This window comes from Aspergillus brunneoviolaceus (genome assembly GCF_003184695.1).
Source record: "Aspergillus brunneoviolaceus CBS 621.78 unplaced genomic scaffold BO95scaffold_7, whole genome shotgun sequence".
NCBI classification, from domain to species: domain Eukaryota; kingdom Fungi; phylum Ascomycota; class Eurotiomycetes; order Eurotiales; family Aspergillaceae; genus Aspergillus; species Aspergillus brunneoviolaceus.
Genome location: NW_020290737.1, coordinates 72,140 through 92,069, shown reverse-complemented (window position 1 = coordinate 92,069; position 19,930 = coordinate 72,140). Strand labels below are relative to the sequence as shown.

At 50.8% G+C, this 19,930-nt stretch overlaps 9 protein-coding genes across 9 annotated transcripts; 5 read left to right on the top strand and 4 right to left on the bottom strand.

Moving 5' to 3' along the window:
• Positions 1 to 936: 936 nt before the first annotated feature.
• Positions 937 to 1,452, top strand: BO95DRAFT_459707 (cysteine proteinase; the record flags this gene model as incomplete). The annotated part of the gene is made up of 2 exons (XM_025588675.1): positions 937 to 1,211; positions 1,299 to 1,452. The coding sequence occupies 2 exons, from the start codon at positions 937 to 939 to the stop codon at positions 1,450 to 1,452; spliced, it is 429 nt and encodes a 142-aa protein (XP_025446264.1).
• A 1,579-nt stretch (positions 1,453 to 3,031) lies between these two features.
• On the top strand, positions 3,032 to 4,480 carry BO95DRAFT_405319 (epoxide hydrolase family protein). The gene is made up of 4 exons (XM_025583995.1): positions 3,032 to 3,218; positions 3,295 to 3,890; positions 3,967 to 4,303; positions 4,377 to 4,480. The coding sequence occupies exons 1-4, from the start codon at positions 3,089 to 3,091 to the stop codon at positions 4,469 to 4,471; spliced, it is 1,158 nt and encodes a 385-aa protein (XP_025446263.1). The 5' UTR covers positions 3,032 to 3,088; the 3' UTR covers positions 4,472 to 4,480.
• An 858-nt stretch (positions 4,481 to 5,338) lies between these two features.
• On the bottom strand, positions 5,339 to 6,624 carry BO95DRAFT_405316 (MBL fold metallo-hydrolase; the record flags this gene model as incomplete). Its single annotated transcript, XM_025583994.1, has 4 exons — positions 6,279 to 6,624; positions 6,064 to 6,220; positions 5,903 to 6,011; positions 5,339 to 5,848 (listed from the first exon to the last, which is right to left on the bottom strand). The coding sequence occupies exons 1-4, from the start codon at positions 6,616 to 6,618 to the stop codon at positions 5,339 to 5,341; spliced, it is 1,116 nt and encodes a 371-aa protein (XP_025446262.1). The 5' UTR covers positions 6,619 to 6,624.
• Positions 6,625 to 6,828: 204 nt separating this feature from the next.
• Positions 6,829 to 8,235, bottom strand: BO95DRAFT_244174 (fungal specific transcription factor domain-containing protein). Its single transcript, XM_025581369.1, has 3 exons — positions 8,027 to 8,235; positions 7,471 to 7,964; positions 6,829 to 7,414 (listed from the first exon to the last, which is right to left on the bottom strand). The coding sequence occupies exons 2-3, from the start codon at positions 7,793 to 7,795 to the stop codon at positions 7,080 to 7,082; spliced, it is 660 nt and encodes a 219-aa protein (XP_025446261.1). The 5' UTR covers positions 7,796 to 7,964; positions 8,027 to 8,235; the 3' UTR covers positions 6,829 to 7,079.
• Positions 7,820 to 8,238, bottom strand: BO95DRAFT_459704 (uncharacterized protein; the record flags this gene model as incomplete). Its single annotated transcript, XM_025588674.1, has 2 exons — positions 7,820 to 7,964; positions 8,027 to 8,238. 2 exons carry the CDS (start codon positions 8,236 to 8,238, stop codon positions 7,820 to 7,822), a joined length of 357 nt encoding a protein of 118 aa, XP_025446260.1.
• A 1,050-nt stretch (positions 8,239 to 9,288) lies between these two features.
• Positions 9,289 to 10,363, bottom strand: BO95DRAFT_428105 (SDR family oxidoreductase; the record flags this gene model as incomplete). The annotated part of the gene is made up of 6 exons (XM_025584828.1): positions 9,289 to 9,341; positions 9,396 to 9,490; positions 9,543 to 9,922; positions 9,978 to 10,130; positions 10,190 to 10,276; positions 10,334 to 10,363. 6 exons carry the CDS (start codon positions 10,361 to 10,363, stop codon positions 9,289 to 9,291), a joined length of 798 nt encoding a protein of 265 aa, XP_025446259.1.
• A 716-nt stretch (positions 10,364 to 11,079) lies between these two features.
• On the top strand, positions 11,080 to 13,026 carry BO95DRAFT_504917 (uncharacterized protein; the record flags this gene model as incomplete). The annotated part of the gene is made up of 6 exons (XM_025591141.1): positions 11,080 to 11,141; positions 11,400 to 11,528; positions 11,636 to 11,712; positions 12,050 to 12,114; positions 12,387 to 12,954; positions 13,007 to 13,026. The coding sequence occupies 6 exons, from the start codon at positions 11,080 to 11,082 to the stop codon at positions 13,024 to 13,026; spliced, it is 921 nt and encodes a 306-aa protein (XP_025446258.1).
• Positions 13,027 to 14,504: 1,478 nt separating this feature from the next.
• BO95DRAFT_244140 (multicopper oxidase) lies at positions 14,505 to 16,758 on the top strand. The gene is made up of 5 exons (XM_025581368.1): positions 14,505 to 15,055; positions 15,117 to 15,605; positions 15,661 to 15,884; positions 15,978 to 16,333; positions 16,420 to 16,758. Exons 1-5 carry the CDS (start codon positions 14,705 to 14,707, stop codon positions 16,710 to 16,712), a joined length of 1,713 nt encoding a protein of 570 aa, XP_025446257.1. The 5' UTR covers positions 14,505 to 14,704; the 3' UTR covers positions 16,713 to 16,758.
• Positions 16,759 to 17,904: 1,146 nt separating this feature from the next.
• BO95DRAFT_405312 (RTA1 domain-containing protein) lies at positions 17,905 to 19,367 on the top strand. The gene is made up of 2 exons (XM_025583993.1): positions 17,905 to 18,053; positions 18,146 to 19,367. Exons 1-2 carry the CDS (start codon positions 18,026 to 18,028, stop codon positions 19,030 to 19,032), a joined length of 915 nt encoding a protein of 304 aa, XP_025446256.1. The 5' UTR covers positions 17,905 to 18,025; the 3' UTR covers positions 19,033 to 19,367.
• The last annotated feature ends 563 nt before the right edge of the window (positions 19,368 to 19,930 follow it).

Sequence of the window (19,930 nt, the reverse complement as noted above, 5' to 3'; positions counted from 1 at the left end):
GCTACGAAGACCATTGGGAACCCGACTGCCCGGCTCACCAGGCCCGGCACGCCCCATACGCCCCGTGTAACCCTAACACGACCGCAAAAAGCAACGACCCAGCAATACTATTGGGATCACTCGTTACATGGATTAGCATGGTAGCATCAAGATCCGTGGCTTTCCACGTTTTCGTCACTCTATGCTGTGCTGACACAGACGGATCCGAGATATTTTTGGGAACCTTTTCTTCCTGGAAGTCTAATCTATGCTCTATATCCCTGGCCATGGAGAGCCTAGGATTGACATGGATTGTCAATTTCTGATACGAGTGAGATCCCGTATCGAGATACAGTCCACAATGACGCAAATTATCCGGCCTGTAATAACAAAAGTGTCACAGTGGCTTTACTCAAGTGACCTCTATGTACAAGATAACAGTTAGTCAGGTCCCGTATCCAGGACACAAACGAGGAGTTTGTACTGCTACCGAGGAAGTCCTTGCAACAGCCCAACTTCTTGTTTTAGACTCATACTCGTTCACAGGCCATATTCATCTTCTTTGGTGGCCTATCTTGCGTAATGAAGAGCATTATTAATGGCATGATGTATTCATTCGGCGGTGGTTAGTTATGATGGCCAAAGGTCATGAGGGTGCCCAGAACGGTCAACGAATTTGGTCAGGGGTATTCGGATGGACCTGCTTAAGGAAGAATAAGCTAATCACAAAATAGGCAAATGAGCCCAAAGCTTCGAAAGCCATGCCTGTAAGAAAAGAGAGTATAAAGGGGGGCCACTAGGTATTCTATCAAGCACTTAGCGCGAAAGTACACTCCCCGATTCTAGTCTGCTGCTACACGAACTGTCTTTGGAATGATAAATTCGAGCTCGGCGCTTAACCTTGAGCAGGTCTAGCAATACTTCGCTCATGTTGAATTGCCTATGCGGGATCTTCCAATGCGAAACGCCCAACCTGACCTCGAAACCTTCTCCATCATCCAAGCCCATCACCTATCACAAATTCCATATGAGAACCTGGAGCTGCATTACAGCAAAGCGCCGCGGATCTCGCTGGACGTCACCGACATCTACCATAAGTTCGTCGTGGCGGGACGCGGGGGCTACTGCATGGAGCACAACCGCTTTCTCTGTCATGTGCTGCGCTTCTTAGGGTTCCAGGTGCATCTCACCGGCGCTCGCCTCCACCGAGACGCAACCACTTCCGCGCCAGGGTAGTCAGGATGATAATTCATGCCCTCTCCCGCCGCCATCTTTCTCTCGGATAAATTGTCAATTTGACTGATCATCCCGACCAATAGGGAACACGCAGTGAACATCGTCACTCTGTCCGACCAAACCCAGTACCTGGTGGACGTGGGCTACGGCGACGATGGCTCCATCTTTCCCGTGCCCTTGGCAGTCACCGGCGTGACGCTTCCCAACTTGGACATCCAGGAGCTGCGCTTGTCGTAAAACGATTGGTCCTTGAAAGCACGTGTTGATAGACCGGCTAAGGACTCTGCTCGCTGTCAAGAGACTATTTAGCGCGTAAGGGTACTTGCCACCGTGGCCTAGTGAGGAAACCAGGTCGGTTCGATCGCTTGCGGACTTGTTCTCTCGTTGCACTAGACGTGGTAGGTAGGTCTCTTGCATGGTACCAAGAAGCGGACCGTAAGAAGTTGTGCAGAAGTGGATGCTCATGAACAGCCTATGGTAAACATAAGATAGATCAAGGTGTGTGGTAACAAGCACCGATTTGCGGCCGTTGCACTCGCTCAAAAGACCGAACAGAAGAGGTCCGATTGCAGATCCTGCCATATGTAAGGATATGACGAGGACACTTACAAGGCCATCTCGTGCTAGGGAAAACTGATCAGCAATTTCATGGTTTGCCCCAGATGCAATTGATGAGCCTAATTCGCTGTTTAAGACAAAATACGTTCCGGCGACAACAATGTGAAGCATGCGTTTCTAAAGAAACATTTCAGGTGTTAGCGCAAGTGCTGTGGTTCTAGATTGCAGAAGATATCGGAACTCACTCTTGAAAAATTGAACGGACGGTGCGGGCTATCGTCAGAAATCGTCATCTTGTCATGTATCATTCTACACGGATTCTGAAACCCTCCTTTTATTACTATCATCTCAGTTTCATTTTCATAGTAAGCCTTCAGGTATAATGCTCAGAGATTTGGCGTCGCTTCCGAGACAGCCCACTATACGATTCTCGGGGTATTGTCCAATATTGATCCACAACCCCTCGTGAAAGCTGCCAACAGCCGGCACGTCAGGAACGTCATGAACTCATTGGCACAGGGAAGCATGGAATGAAAAATCGATTCCAGTGGGCGTATGAAGGCATGGAGGAAATACAGTCCAATACAGCGTGACAACATCGAAGGAAAGAGGTAAGCTGTTTAGCTCAACATATTGTGCCCCTCCCGTGCGGCTCACGCCCCCCAGAAATGATAGTACTCACCAGAAAAACGAGGCATGATGCCCTTGAACTATACATAAGCACGTCGACTGAATCATGACATGTAGCTTACCAGCTGGCTGCTCCACGTGGTCTGTGCATCCTAACCATGCAGATATATCACCCCTCAAATATTACTAGTAGTTCTGCTAGGACAACTGTCAATGCAAAAAAAAAGGTCTTTTTGGAGAGGGGCTGTTCGAAGTGCGAGAATCGATTTATCAATTGGAGCTCTTGTTGGCCCTAGCCGCGATTCTTTCTGCAACCTGGATGCAACCAATATTGGTTACATGTTCATAGATGCGACCCCTTTGCGCTAGGCACGGCAGCTAATATACTTTAGCTAATGAAGGGGTTTACCCTATCTCAAGCTACACACTTATTGCGCGTGAATACGTACGCAATACAGGGCTCCGAGTAACACGATATCCGCATCCGGAAATAGTGGCTTGACTTTCCTACTTGGGAATGTGGCGGGTGCGTCCACCAAGGAATCAGGTGTTTTAGTCATCCATACAGGGAAACGTCAAGTTACGTCAAGTCAATTCGTGGAGACCATTTATAGAGACTCACCCATCCCAGGATCCCAGCATTTCAACGCATCCCAGTCTGCACGTCGATCTAGAAAACATAAATATGTCAGACATTAAAATTAAAGACTTCAAGATCGATATTCCCAGAGGGGAGGTGGACAGACTTCAAAGAAAGTTGCGCGACACACGGCTTCCGGCTCGCGAGATTGTGCCCTCTGCTGGGGATCGATATGGTGAGTAGAATCCTGACCCATCTGTTGCGAGCAACTACCCGGATCGTACTCCTATTCGAATATTGACTCTCGCAAGGACCACCCTTTGAATGGGCCGAGAGTTTGCTCGCAAAATGGACCTCAGACTTTGACTGGTTCAGTGTGCAAGAGGAGTTGAACGGATACCCCCATTACATAGCCACGATCGAGCAAGTCGGAATCCATTTCCTACATGCCCGTAGTGAAGTGTCGAATGCAATACCCCTCTTGCTCGTGCACGGATGGCCGGGTTCCTTCTACGAATTCAGCAGAGTCTGGGGTCCACTGGCGAGACCCGCAGACACGGGTGACCAGGCCTTCCACGTCGTTGTTCCGAGCTTGCCGGGCTTCTGCTGGTCAGACTGGCCGCCCCGAGCAGGCTGGACGCTCCAGGATACCGCGAGACTGTTCGACAAGCTCATGCGCAAGCTGGGGTACTCCCAGTACATGGTGCAGTGCGGTGACTGGGGACATTTCGTCGGTAGAGAACTTGGTGCAAGGTATACCGATTCTTGCAAGCTGGTCCACTTCAACTTCGCTCCAAGCGCGCTTCCGGAACATGTCGAGCCCACGGAGCGCGAGGATGCAGTTGCGGCTAGAGTCGACGATTGGGTCGAGAATCATCTCGGCTATGCAGTTTGTATGCGGACTAGGGTGAGTTGTGTGTTTTCCCCGCTCTTCAAATTGCCTAGACCGATTAAAACTGAAAATATCCTTCTGTTCGTCTTAGCCCCATACAATCGGCATAGCACTGAATGACAACCCCATGGGTATTCTCATGTGGGTGGGCGAGAAGTACATTGAAGCTGCCGACCCCGACAAGCAAGAGCAAGAAAGCTGGCATGGGGCTATTCTGGTAACTGCCTCCCTGTACTATTTTACGGGCTGCATTATGCCCTCGATGCTGTGTTACTATGATAATGTTTGCCATGAGAACTTTGCCAAGTTCAACCTTGATCCCCACAATCACATCCAGGCGCCGTTCGGCTACAGTTCGTTTTTCTGGGATACAGAGCCCTCCTCAAAGCGGGCGGTGGAGAGAACCGGAAACTTGGTCTACTACAAAGGTCTGTTATCAAGCTTGGCTAACTACATTGGCATTGGAATATCGGGGCTGACTGTACACTGACCGTCAACCAGAGCACAACCAGGGTGGCCATTTTGCCGCGTTGGAGAGTCCGGAAGATATTATCCAAGACTTGCGGGAACTGGCGTCACAGGAGTGGAGGTCATGATTATTTTCCTGACCTTGTACTGAGAAGGGCCTTTTTTTCCCAAGACCCTGGTTCTGTATATAGATAGCAGCAATACGTGCAATTGACATGGCACACACAAGTTCCTAATCATGGCGGGTGGCGAATTAATATAGACGATTTTAGGCTGACCTGCAATTTCAGCACGGTTAACGCGATAAAACACAGGTACAACCTCCTTGGTGGCTTGGCCTCGTGTTTACTTTTAAAAATCCCAGCTCTAGCAGCCATTTTTCCGACACCCAGAGTCCCCAATTAGACTGGCTTCAGCAGACTCTTGTTTAAGCGAATCTCTCGAGTCGAGGTTCTGAAGAGACTCAATGGGATAAGGGACCATTCGGTAGTCCTCCACGAGTGGACCTAGTATTGTCCCAACCTGCAAAGCGAATCATAGCGCATAACGAGAAAGATGACAAGAAGATTCGGTTCGAGCTCTGTTTCTTATGATTTCATACAGCGGGCCCGCTACCCGTGCTGCACTGCCGAAGACCCTTTCGACCCACAACTTAGCGGGCAGTGGATTCAAGCTACAATTTCAACCAATCGCCGTCGGGAGCGAGGTCGACTTTTCCGGCTTTCTAGTGTGGTGTTTGGATCTGCCAGAGGAAGGACAGGTATATCGACAGGGTACTCCCCTACCGCAACCAATGTCCAGCCATCAAGGCAAAAGATTCTAACGATGCTATCTCTTTTGCTCGGAGTACCTTTCTTAATATTGCAGGGTTACAAAGACTCCACAGGCCAACGAAACACAAGACTGATGTTCTGTCGACACAATTTTTGATTGCCATCATAATGCTAGCTTCTGAAGGATTGAATCGAGCCAGGTCCCCGTATCCGGGTAGACAACTAAATAGAAGAGGGCCAGAGATCCTCCAGGAATTGCCACATCCCTGCCTGCTTGTATCCCAATGACTTCCATGAATTGAGATCAGCGTCAGGTTCATTATTTAGTAATGGCACCACGTGAGCCAAGCCACCGTCATGCGCAAAGCAAAGAAACATGTTTTGGTCAGCATCAAAGGCCTGCAAAGACTGTACTGTACGTTGCGCTACATCAGGGGCCATGAAGACGCTGTCCGGGTGTCGGCTGATGCCGTAAAATGGGGTTCGCCGCGCCAGTTCGTCACTCATATTTTCAGATTCTTCACCGGGAGCTGTTCTGGAATGAGAGCGGGTAAATAGGCTGCAGAGACACGATGAAACCTTTCGCAATTGTGCAGGTTCTAGGAACTCGTCGGACAGAGGGTGGTGAGTTGTGGGACGCATTGCCCCGAGAAAATGACAGGCGTCGGCACCGAGAAGAATGAACGTCTCAGGGCTCGTGCGGCAGAGGGCTCCTAGATGTCCAATTGCATGCTACAGGTCGAAGTCAGCTACCGAATTGCGTCGGCATATGTGGCTGGAACGTACCCCTGGTAGGCTTAAGAGATAAAAAGATCCATCGCCGAAGAAATCATGAGCCTTGAAGTCACCAATCTGGAACGATGATTCGAAAGATATCTCTCTGATGCTATGAGACCTGTTTCGGTGCGATTAGACGCTGTTTGAAGATGATCTCAGAGGCAACATACGAAAGATCGCTTGTTCGAAGCACGCCATCGGGGTCTTCTGGCCATCCCACTGTAAATTCCTGCCTAAAGCTTGGGCCGACAACCAGGGTGGTAGTCGGCGGGAACTTCGAGATGTCGCCGATATGGTCCCAATGCCAATGGCTCCATACAACCGTGTCTGAGCTGCAGTGTCAGCAGCAGCCACCAAGATGAAATAACTGAGTGAATTCGCTCACGAATGGCTGCAGGACTAATCCCAGCGCTCTGAAGAATATCTTCTACCCCACTAGTGACTTGGACAGATTTGACTTTACCAGCAATTCCATCTCTAACTTTCGGCGGGAGGTTTTCGAGATCAACGCGTGCACCAGCGTCGAACAGCACCTTTTTACCCGATTCGAGGTGGTCGATCAAGAAGCAGAAAGTCTTCAGGTTGAGATGTGGGTGGGTTTGTATCTCTGGCTCTAGGAATGCTCGAGAGTGGCAAATTATGTTCGTAGTAGTGTCAATTGCGCGCACCCGCACAGTAGACGACGACGGCGGGATTTCAATTCGAGGCGGTCGACTGGTATGCATTCCGGTGTTCTGCCTCACGCAAGAGAGAAGCTAATTGAAATTGAGAACGACCGTTGATCGCGCAAAGAGATAAAGGATGAAACCTTAGCCCAAAAGATTAATAACCCCCATCTCTATTAGCCAGGATCGGTAAGCTCGGCTACCACGCTTTGAAGAAAGTACGAAAAAAGCCCGGAAAAGTCGGCATATACTGTACTATCTATGACATGAGCTCTCTCAAGTGAGTGGTATCCTTTACACTTAGCCTGTGTTTGAAAAAGCTGACATCAGGCCAATTGAGTGCACAGACAGCTTCATCATGCACAAAGTGTACATATGAATCTCATGGAATTTCCCTTCGCAGGTGGTGTCGATCAAATCGCCCGTATTTACAAATGGGGCCCTCCAGTTGGACGGGTCGTCGAGCTTCAGGCCGTTATGATGATGCAGGTATCAATGCGCAAAATCTCTCAGACGCGTACTTATTGTGCCCAGAATTGCCGCAGTGCATCTGCCAGACACTTTGTACGCCGGCCTGAACTCTCTTGACATCTTTCTATGAGTTCTAGCGTTCTATTCCGCTCTAAAACGCCATCGGTCACCAGACCTGCTATGTAAAGACACTGTGTAGAGATCAAGCTCCATGTATCTGGTATCCCAGCGTTGGAGATGAGAAAGATTTCGTTCCGTGATTGCTCAATACAACGACGCGTTGTAAGGTGTTGAAGCTGTTCCAGGTGATAGTGTCCTACTGGTTCAGGTGGAAAGTGCAAGTTGAGCAGTATCTTTGACGCATGATAAACTTGGAACGCGATTGCTATGGTCGGTGTTATCCACTGCCCCACATTTCTGAGAGCCTTTCATGATGCTTACCACCTTGTGGGTGTAAAAACCAAAGAGATTGAAATGAAAAGGGCGTAGAACTGTCTATGGGCGAAGAATTATCGGACAAGAAATGCGCTGTGGATAGTGGTAGTTTTTTTTTCCAGCTTTCCAGGCCTATTTTTAATTCCGCGGCTCGTTCTTGTCGCGCGCGCCGCTTGGCATCCGGTTCAAAGCCTTCTCCAAAAGTATCATCATTACAGAACGAGACACACTGACCGAAGACGAAGATCGCGCGATTCGTAATCTCTTCGATTGAGAGGCTCTCGAAGCTATCCACAGGTTTGGGCTCCCAGTATGTGGCGTCGAGAAACATTCGTCGGCCGGTCTGAAGGGAAGCTCATATTTCATGCCGGTACCACGTCCAGTACGCTGCGCCTTTGATGTTGCACGAATCGCCATGAACATTCTGGGCCTGCAGGAAAAATGCGACGCCACTGAGATGGGAGCCGAAGGTTTCGCCTGCAACATCGAGCATTTCATACCTGCTCGAGGCAACGTCAGCGTGCTGGGGATTTCGAGTTAGATACGCTCTGGGGGAAGTTACGTGGAAAGAATGATACTCGAGGCAAGAATGGCGTCATGGGATGCTAACGCCGGAGACATTATTATAGCTCTAAGAGCCTCAATGGCAAGTTGATGATAACGAATAGCAATCTCGTTCGCGTTCTGTGCTTCGTTCGCCGGGGCCTTCAAGGCTAATTGCTTGGCTCCCAGCGCCAGGCATGAATTCATCAACACTGGGCAATGGAGAGCCATGATAGGGACCACAGAATGAAAAGGCTTATCTTGGGAGAAGGAATCAATCTATGCCTTGGTTTAGCGCTAGTATGCATGGATGAAACGTGACGAGAGACAGTTACCCAGTGTGATACATTTTCGACGTAATTTCGGAAAATTGGTATTTCAGCAGAGGCTAGACAGATCTGCTCGCTCAAAAACAAAGCACTTGATTGCAAAGGGCCTGTCAGACATCTTGGTCCACAATCGACCGTGTTTTGATGGTCGTGTACAGGGCCTAGATGTCCGGGCGGGAACGCGTTCCAAGTGGTTGGGCGTGGCGTTTGGTCAGTGCGAGGAAAGACAGACGCCAAATCAGTTGTTGACAAGTTGGGGCTTGGAAAAGATGCTGCTTCGGCTTCGTTTGTAGTTGAAGACTTCTGAGCAGACGGTCGATCATTATTAGTGATCTCAACACCAGGGGTACCATTTATCTGGTAGGCATAATCAGCGGGAGACTTCAAATTTGCAATCAGCTTCAAGACCGTCAATGTTGTAGAACCAGTGCATACTAGTGCTGGTGTCTCATTACTTGTATCGGGTGATGATCTCGAATTTACAGTTCTGTTGAATTGAGGCGCAGAAACATCATCTGTACGACTGGAGGAACGGCTCCTAGTGCCATTATCCTCATACCTGCATGCCCGGTTCTTTTTTGCGCAGTTCCGGCAGGTCGGCCGTCCCTCATCACATTTCACTCGACGCAAACGACACGTTTTGCTGGGTTGGTCAATCGCAGATCACAGTGCAAGATGCTGAGAACTTACCAGCCAGTGGTAGCGCGAAGTCTTCGGCGAATGGGACTACCTCCAGTCATATTACTTAACGATGTCGATGGGCAGATACTTCTACCTCGGCGAGGTTCAAGCGGCGGGAACCGAATCTACCGAAGCGAGGTTTTCTCATTTTTGATGCCTCAGGCATAACTGACACGGGTACATTCGTTTCCATAGCCAATATATTTCGACTCAATTACGGGATCCCCGCACACAGATACGTCATATCATCGAATTTCAATGCGCTTTCTTCCTACTTCTGTCGCTCATCCCACTTGCGGTCAAAGACAGCGATTGAGCGTTGCGCTATAAACCTGTCAGAAGCTGAACAGCCAAGCACCAAAAAAAGGATCCTCTTACCCGACGGAACAACATCAAGTACCTTGATTGAAACATTGAGTGGCTGTTCGAGCATGAATACCACCGCTCTCGCAATATCTGGTGCAATGAGTGGCCTGGGAAACAGTGTTAGTATCGGTCAGTAGCACAGGGGTAGGGGTCCCGTACTCGAATCCCTCAAAGAACTGGTCGTACATCCGCTTGTCATGACCCACACGCTGAGAGTGGAAGTTTGTCGCTACGCATCCCGGTCGTATGGCAAGTACACGAATATTGGTCCCGTTCAACTCATTGCGCATTGCGTTGGTGAAGGCTTCCTGGCAGGCTTTGTTCGCATGATACACAGCCTCGCCCGGGAATGGCGGGACCTCAAGTCCAGTGATCGAAGTCACGTTCAAAATTGTGCCCGCATTTTGGGACAGCATAGCGTGGTTGAGCACCGTATGCGAGACAAACATGAGGCCATTCACGTTTGTGTTATTCATTGTCAAAATTTGATCTGGCTTCAAGTTATAGAATGGATTCGGAGCACCAAGAGCTAAACCAGCCTGAATGATGAATGTAAGCAAGATCCGCTTGCGAGATTGTTCTAAGGAGTCTCACGTTGTTGACAAGAATGTCAATTCCTCCCATCTCTCTCGCGCAAGATGATACAGCATTATTAACACTCTCAAGATTCCCAACATCGACGGTCCGGAAAATGACTTTGCTAGAGGTACTCTCAGACAGCTTTTCCCTGAGTTGCTCTAGTTTTTCCTTTTCAATGCGTGAGCGTGTCAAATCATTGTGACATGATGGTCGACAACTGGACTAACCTCTGACCGTGAGAAAAGAATCAAATTGGCCCCCGCCTCGGCCAAAGAAGCTGCAATGTGTTCTCCGATGCCCATTGATGCACCGGTCTGTGGTAGAGGAATTAGTATTGGAGATATTCATCGATAAGGAGATTTCATGCTGACCACAAGAGCTGTTCTTCCCTTGAGCGACATATTGAACGTTTGACTGAGGCTTCGGTTACTGATAATTGTCATTGAATCCTCGCAATGTTTGTAGCTTCTGCTATCTTTCATGTCACCCTGAGTATGGCATACTTATAAGACAAAAGACCTGGTGTGATGTCATTTAATTATCGCTTCTCAGGGTCTTCACCGAAGGTGGGTCACCATGTGGTGGCTGTCTTACTTGGCTTGGACTCTCCAGCGATGCATGATTTTGACTTGGATTTATTTGATGATCACATTCTCGCCAACTTACCACTTGCGGAACTCAATGATCAGGGTTTAAAGGATACATACCTATGAAATTGTCGAGAGATGGTTGATATTTTGTGCATTGTGTGTCCTGGTAGGACATAGAAAAAAGAATCGTGGATATCAACTGTAGCGTACTATTTCCCATGTCAAGTTCCATACCTAATCTAGAGAAATCGCCGTTAATCCAACCAATTCTTCCAAATTCTAGTTGTTTGGACGTCATTCAGAACTTTTGTTGGCTACGACTCCCTCGAGCATTGTGGCATATTCTTCCGGAAGTTCTAAGTGCCGCGCAGGCTGACCTGGGGACCTCTCTTCTCTGTATGGAATCAGTATAGGTCTTGCCGAAAATCATGTGAGTGAACACTGACCGTAAGCCCATTCTGGCGGGGATCAGATACTTTCATTTCTAGGTTGGTTGATAACTCTGTGTTTCAGACTAGTCATGCACAATGGAAACTTCGCTATCGTCCGTCTACCGCCTTGAGGAGCTCGCTCGCTTTGATAGACCTCGGTAAGTAATCTGATTGGGTCGATGTATGTCGGTTCGATGAATAGAGGTCACTTATATCGGCCACAGCCGATTAAATTCCCCTTTTCAGTTTCTTGTCTGCATCCTCTGCCTAATAATTCTATCTCCATTCTCAACACTACCATCATGTCATATTCGAATAGCTCACATGGACATGATATCTGCAGCGATCTATCTCACGATACCTACAGCCCGTGAGGGTTGATTTTGAGAGTTCAGATCTTCTGTTACACCACGCAGGTGTACAAATAACTCATGGGCTTCCCAATCTTCATGTCTCGAAACGCCGCTTCAAAATCCTCCGCTTGATAAAAACCAGCCATTTATGCAAGAGAAAAAGACCATTCTTGACCCAATCGATCATCTTGGGTACAAACTCCCTAGGAATCACATCCCCCTCAACGACACCCATGAGCGGAGATTTAGGGTTGCAGTTTCAGGTGCTGTCCCCAGCTGAGTGATCTTTCCCTTGTTAGCTGTCATACGAACTCCCTCGGCGACCAAGTCCGGCACACCGCTGGTGTCCAACGTGACATCGGCACCCAATCCGCCAGTGAGCCCCTCGAACAGCCTGCGTCACCTGGCTGATGCCCGCATCGGCGTCAAGTCGAACAACATGCGTTGCACCGAGCTCGAGCGCTAATTTGAGCCGGGCCTCGTTGTGCGCAATCCCAATGATTGTCTTACAGCCGGCGATGCGCGCACCCAATACGGCCCTCAAGCCAACACCTCCCAGCCCGATGACCGCTACCGTGTCTTCTTTCTGAGTCCCCGCCGCGTTGAGAACTGCTTAACCACTACACAAAAGCTACTCGTTAAGTTAGAACATCAATATTTCTTAATATGTGTGACTGTTGACTTGCTACACTGTTAACCACTTTTTCTTACAGAACTGTCTGAAAAACTACAACGTTCATGGCCGCTTTTACCTAACCACCCCCAAGAATTCCAGCGAGTAAGCAGTTTAAGGTATATTTCAGGATCAGCAAGCTTGAATATATTACTTGATGACCTGTCTATTATCGAAGACTAAGGTATACGAGACTACTAAGGTATACAAATGGTATCAGGAGAACACCACAGCTATTTATTTATACATAGTTATATAAAATATGGAACAGGGGTCGAATCTTGTGAATACCTACTTCTAAGACTGTCTTTCTATAACCTTTAGGTGCCCTGTTCTGATTGAGGACTAACTTCACCAATACTAACTAGTAGTTCTAGTTTGATGATTATGAGTCCGTCCCGAGCTTCTCCAGTCGACCGGACCAGAAGCTCTGGACGTATCAGATCCGCAACGGCGCCGATCGAGCCTGGCGACCGTGCTATGCCTTCTCCGACCTCGAGTTCCACCCGCGCGACCTCGAGGTCATGAATTTCTACACCAGCCAGTTTCCGGGCAGCTTTCTCACCACGCGCGTCTTGGCCATTCGATTCCTCGCCCGCGACAGTCACATCTACGGGAAGGTGGTTCTGGACCAGAACAAGGTCAAGGTGAACACGGGGGGTAAGTCCGTGCTGGTCCAGACGTGCGTGACCGAGGCGGAAGGAGTCGAGGTGTTAAGTACGCGAGCGGTTCGGCGTTGTCTTGGCGGAGGAGCAGCAGCAGGCGATGCTCGGGAGAAACTCCGCAACAATCTCTGGTGGTGCGGATTGAAGGTTCTTGATGGGACTGAATTGGAATGGGGTGGGGTAGGGCGTGAAAGGTCTTCCGTAGTTGGGTGGTACGGAGTGCCACTGGCAACATCATCAGCTTTTTCATCTAGAATTGACCATACAACGAAACTCACGAGTACGTAGAATATTTCGAGGTCGTTTCATGTTGTTCCATACTACCTACGTAGTATTACCTGGCAGTATCTGAGTTATCCCTTCAAGGTGGGTTAGTAAATACTCGTAAGGTAGTAACTTAGTATGGATGACTTCAGGTAAGGTGACCAACGGATCGTAGGGCGCTCCGCCAAGCCCACAGTAATCAAGTACAGCGAACACAACAAAGTATTAGGGAGTCAAGGTACCTAGTATGCCCAGTGCTGGACTGCACCTCGCATTATTATTGCGGGATATTTTCTGTCGGTCAATTCGATTGAGAAGCCAGGTGATTGCTCAGAGTCTCACAGTCGTTCGGACTCCACGTGACCTCAAAACCCAAGGATTGATTGACCCTTGATTGACGGCATCACTTTTGAGGCCATGTCCGACCCTGCACAAAAGCTTGTCACTGAATCAACAAGGGGTAGAGAGCGAAATGGACCCTCAAGACTTAGCTCGGAAGCGCATATATACACTGTCAAATCTTGCTAGCCGGAGACGGTTGAAGATCCCCAACGCGTGTGCGCCGCCGGAAAGTATGGGTAAAATGTGATGGGGCTGGCCCAGGTGAATTTCTGCTAGAAGACCACGTCGTAAAACTGGAACCCCGAAAGTGACTTATCCTTCTTCCTTCAATTGATGAATCGATTCTCTCCGAAACGATGTGGCGAGTGCTCACATATCTGGCTCCGCCTTGCGCACGAACTGGTGGGCCAAGCTACCGCACACCTTAACACGGATACCATGCTTGGCCCCCGGCCAAACTGGTGGTATTCGGTTCTCTGTAAGGATTTTCCATGTCTTTTGCAAACCTCCTCTGCTTCTCCGTATCACAGGTGTTAACAAGACGGCGATCCCTCCGGCGATCCTCAAGATGTCTACAACGCTACCATGATGATCCTCGTGGAGCGCTTTCTGGAGGCCAAGGATGGTTCCACCGCGGACTCCAAGGATTATCGTACGTGGCACACGGCTCTCCGAGTCTTAAAATTATACGATGTGTTAGCCAACTCGGCGACAAAGTCTGTCACGGCTCTGGAGGTCTTTTTCGAGAAGCTCTTTCTCGGCCGTAACAATACCACAAGCAATGCGCCCCAGTGTGATATCGGCTATGATTGGGATTGGGATTTGCTATGGGCGTTGTCAAACCCGCTCAGCCGGGAATCGACTCTCGCGGACGGTCGATTTCCATGCACATTCGATGGTTTAGTCCTGACAGATGTCACACCCGCTCCCTTTGCTCAAGACTCTCTGTTGGGAAGAGGTAAGCTTATAATCATGTGCAGATGTTCCTTGTCTTCATTTGCTTGAACATTTTATAGTCACGTGATCACCGTCCTTTGCTGAATCAGCATTGTTGGTTATGCTAGATCACGTGTAGGACTGAGGTTGTTTTGGAACCTGCGATTCAATTCCTCAATTCCGGTCCTACCATAGGATAAATGATTCACTCATCCCTTATGCCATATTCACTTTGATATGATAGGAAGCAAGACCTCAGGAACACAAGCCTCGGAAGTACAGCCGTTTGTTGCCGGTCTGGCTGTGGGCATAATGTTATGCCCGGATAGAGAATGGGGCCGATAACAGATTGCCTGATCCCCTAAAGAGCCGTTGACACTGAATGCTTACCCTTTACCTTCCAGGCCGGCATTCACCGCTATCAACTCCACGCATTTATGTTCGCGAGTTCACCTTTGCGAAGAAGGAACTCCTGATTGCCACTTCTGATGCAACAGGCTATGCTGTCTCCGGCACGCCTTCTCGGCCTACTGACAATCGTCACTACTGTTCTCTCCAAAACAGTCGAATATGATTTCAACGTTACCTGGGTCCTCGCCAACCCAGATGGTGCCAGAGTACGACCGACAATTGGCATCAATGATGCCTGGCCGCTGCCGCAGATCCAAGCCGACCTAGGGGACACTATAGTTGTGAATGTGCTCAACTCGCTGGGCAATCAGTCCACGGCTCTACACTTTCACGGCATCTTCATGGAGGGCACCCCGCACATGGATGGGACTGCCCAGGTCTCCCAGTGCGCCATTCAACCGGGATCCAATTTCCAATATAGGTTTCAGGTTAGAGCGAGCTTCCGTATTCATTGGCGCGAACAAACAATCGTCTAAGTAAAATCAACAGGTCAACCAGCCAGGAACGTACTGGTACCATGCCCATGCCGAGTCACAGTACCCGGATGGGCTCCGTGGTCTCTTGGTCGTGCATGATGCGGCCTTCCCATACCATGATGAGTATAATGAGGAGATTGTATTCTCGATCTCGGATTGGTATCACGAGCAGATGCCGGAGATGATGCCACACTATCTCCATCAGTCTATGCTTCATGATCCTACACCGGACTCAAACTTGATTAACGACACTCAGAACCTCCAAATTCCGGTTCGACCGAGCGAGAAATATCATGTTCGAATTGCGAATATCGGCGGCTTCATGGGACAATATGTCTCAATTGAGGACCACGAGATGACGATTGTGGAAGTGGATGGTGTCTACACGAAGCGCGCACAAGCACGGACTATCTACATCGCTGCGGGTCAGCGATACGGGGTTCTGATCGAGGGCAAGGACAATGCCAGTCGCAATTACGCTATTACCGTGACCATGGACAAGGTATGCCTCACGTGGACAGTAGATGCGGGGTCCGTTGCTGATCTGCTTCTGCAAGACGTTGATTATGATGGCCCACTCGCGACCTCAAGTCACCGTTACCGGGTGGTTAGTCTACGATCAGCGCCTGCCACTCGACGAACCATCCGCAGACATCGACATCTCCCAAGCAATCGACGACATTACCCTGGAACCGTATGATTCGGAGCCACTCTTCACCTCACCAGATCAAAGCATCACTCTGAACATGGGAACGGCTCGACTTGGGGATGGAAAAAGCCAGTATGTTACCTCTCCTCCCCTCCGCCCTCCGCCCTAGCGCTCTCAACCCACACACGAAACCAACTTATCCAACCTCCAAAACCCCATGAACAGCTGGACCTTCAACGACATTGCCTACACCCCGCCCGACTACCCGACCTTATACCACGCCCTCGAAGCTGGATCTCTTTCCACCGACGCTACAGCCTACAACCGATCCACCAACACCTTCATCCTCGCCGAGAACCAGACCGTGGAACTGGTGGTCAACAACGGCCACATGAGCCGCCACCCGTTCCACCTGCACGGTCATAACTTCCAGGTGGTCTACCGCTCCGAGGCCGGGAATGGCAGTTTCGCGGACACCGGAGCGACCGAGGCGGATTTTCCCAGGGTTCCCATCCGGCGCGACACGGCCATTGTCCATCCCGGTGGGAATCTGGTGCTTCGGTTCCGATCGACGAATCCTGGTCAGTGTTGCTTCTCTTGTTTTGTTTTGGTTTGCTGGAAACGAAAACAGAAAAAAAGCTCCTGTGGTGCTTACTGCTCGTATTAGGCGTCTGGATCTTCCACTGCCACATGGAATGGCACGCGTACTCGGGTCTCGTGCTCACCCTCGTCGAAGCCCCGCTGGCCCTCCAGGAACGGTTGCAGCTCTCCACTCGTATCCCGGCAGATCATCTCGCTGCCTGCGCGCCTGGGCAGACCTTGCTGTCGGGACCGGGTGTCGAGGTCGATGATGCGGTCCCTTCTTCCGCGCCAGCGGTGGTTGAGGGCGATGGGGCGGGTTCCCACACGGTGGACGGTCACGAAAGCGCTGCTGCTGTTGAGAGTAATTGGAATCGGTGAGTCCAGCCATCTCGTATCTTCCCTCCAGTAGGTACGGCAGAGGCAGATCGAAACAAAAGCCGTGGACTAATCACAGAAACAGGGCGGGTGCTTACCTCGGTTTCATGGTGGTCATGATGGTAGCCACGGGGGTGGTTGTCTGGCGCGAAGTGCGACGGTGTGCGTGCGCTGCACGAGAGACAAGGTACGCGCCTCTGCGCGCGGGAGCTACGGGAGCTGAAGCTGTCTCTGCTTGAGCTGTGGGCGGGGGATCATTTGGTATATAATAGATGAGCGTGTGCCCGGTGTTGCAAAGCTTCGTACAAAAACGCCCATACCCAGCTGATGCAGTACAGTACAGCCTTGTTTGTATGAACCGTCCGTGTTGATAGTGCTTGGTGTACATAATTTCGAGAATATACTCCCATGCTCTGAGTACTAATATAGAGTTGCGAATGCCAATCGACCACGGTAGATTCGATCGAGGAAAAACAGCCAATGAAGCAAAGTCCGCTCTGAACGTGTCAAACACAGCAAATGACAAATGACAATCAACAGGACAACTTTCTACTGATATTCTGGACCGAACAACCCCCGCTGGTTCCGATTAGCGAGGGTGGCGCAGGCGGAGATCGGGATTTCGCATGGATTGTTCGATCGCTCGGAAAGCCAGGTTTTGGCAGGCTTGGCTAACCTTGGAATTGGCATTTCCGCTCGATGACGTACCGCTCCCCTTTAGCATGTCGCGGGCAGAGAAAAGGAGGAGATTCCGGGACTCATGTTTCCGTTAGGGATCTTTGTTGTGATAGTCTGTATGTTCTGATCCGCTCATGGAAGGAGGAAGGGCTTTTTGAGGCTCGTGCGACCTGTTGACCAGTTGACGTTCCCCGCATGGGGACAACCCTAAGAGTACATACTCCGTACATAGTGTGAGGATAAGCCGCAGGGCCAACATGAAGACCCACAGTTTGCGGAGCTGAGCTCTGGGCGAGAACCTTGAAAGAGCCGAGAGGGCCTTTGGCTTTTTGTTGCTTTGCCGATGGAATCGAGCCAGGTGAGCTGCGGACGATCTGGACCTGGATTCGCACGTGTACGCAGGCCAAGCCAGGACCGGTCTAAGCGAGGTCCTGGGCGCGCATTGGCATGACCAGTTCTGTTGCAGCCATTTATACCCACCCACCAGGACACTCCACGAACACGTCTCTCCACAAGACGAGTAGATCGCTTGGCGGTAGTCCCGCCCAAACACCTTATAACAGCCCTCACCTGCCCCCTTATCGCGAACATGCAAAGTGACTGAACGCAGGCGAATACCGCGCCCCAGCTGATTACTCATGGCGCGCTCCCACCCGCATATCACAGGTACTGTACCGATTTCCCCCCCCCCCCTCCCGGGGCCAAACTCACATCCCAACACCCTCCAAACCCAAGCCCTAACTAAGAGTCCCAAAAAGCGCGATCCTTCGGCTACATCGACCCCAACTTCCCCAACCCCAACGGGCCCAACGACACCTCGATCATCATCTACGGCTACACGCCCTCGCTCGCGCTCGCCGCCTTCGCGGCCACCTGGTTCTTCGTGCATCTGGTCGCGCACACCGTCCAGACGATCCGCCACCGCAGCTGGTGGTGGCTCCCCTTCTCGGTGGGCCTGGTCTTCGAGATCGTCGGGTACATCGCGCGGGCGCTGTCCGCGCGCCAGGACCCGTACAACCTGATCTACTTCGTGCTCAACTACTTCTTCATCGTCACGGCGCCCGTGTTCCTGGCCGCGGGGATCTACACCATCCTGTCCGGGCTGATCCGGCTCCTCGGCCGGCAGCACGCCCTCCTACCGCCCCGGGTGATCCTGTGGTTCTTCATCGCCTCCGACGTCGTCTCGACCGTCGTGCAGATCGCCGGCGCCGTGCTGGTCGGCGTGCGCGAGTCGCGGCGGCAGGACCCCTCCGTCGCCAACCATATCCTGTTGGGCGGGCTGGCGTACCAGGTCTTCGCGATGACGGTGTTCATTGCCGTGGCGGCGGGGTTTCTGGTCCGCGCGAGGGGGCTGATTTGGACGGCCGCGCGGAAGGGGGAGGGGCCGCCCCGGTATGGCGTGTTCTGTGGGGTGTTTGGGCTGGCCACGCTGCTGGTGTATCTGCGCACCATCTTCCGGTTGGCGGAGACGGCGCAGGGGCTGGGCGCCACGCTGGCGACCCATGAGGTCTACTTTGCGTGCTTGGAGTTCGCGCCTATCGCCGCCGTGGTGTTGTTGTTTGCCGTCTGGCATCCGGGCAGGTGTGTCGGGGCCACGATTGGGGGCACGGCGGGGTCGTTGAGGGTGAGGTCTTATGGGTTTTGATGTTTCGTGTTGGTGAATTTGTCGGGGCAAAGGGTTGGTTGGACATATCACGGTTGTTTGAGTCCTCTTCAGCAATGAGATGATGAAGTCTTGAGATTCATGCCTATTAAATCGTGTTCGAGGACCTGCAGGATAGCTAGGCGGGCTGTCTAACTGGCGCAGTACTCGTTGATAAGAATAGAATGAAGACCAGACTCCTTTGACAGACGATTGCAGTGCATGGAGTATCATGCCAACGCGCCACTGGACCACTACGGAACGTTGGCGGTGGAATCAAGTGCTTCCAATGGCATAGTAGAGCGTACTCAAGCCAAACATATCTACTTTGATTGATGCATCGATGGTGAGACATGGCAAGCCGTTGGGAAAGAGCTCGTTGTGCTCCCCCTTCGCTCAAGGCTTCCCTGCCCTGACGGCTAGACTGTGTGTGTCTAATGCAATGTATGTTCAGTGATCCCCGAAATACGTCTTCAGCAGTCTATACTAATCAGGACCCCAACGCACCTATACTGGAGACGCCAATGAGTTATGACTACACTAAAAAGAACCAATTCAAGCCCCGAGGATAGGATCCACTGTTGTAAAAGCTGAAGCGAGAGCCAGAGCTGAACCGTATCCTGGAACTTTTGCCACTCGCAAGGATTCAGCAAGCTTTGGGCGAAAGCAGATTACGGGCCGAGAGGAGGGGGAAGTGAGAACCTGCTACAGTGCCGAGACAAAAAAGATGCTCCCCCCTTCCCGCCGTGGCTGGTCCGAGCGTCTTAAAACGACCGCCTACTACATGTAGTAGTTTCTCAGGCATCTACAGAGTCACTAAACCTAGAAAGGTAGTACTTCAGGCATCAACTACGAGCTGACCAAGAAGAAGGTGCATCTTCTAACTAGTCCTCCTCCATAG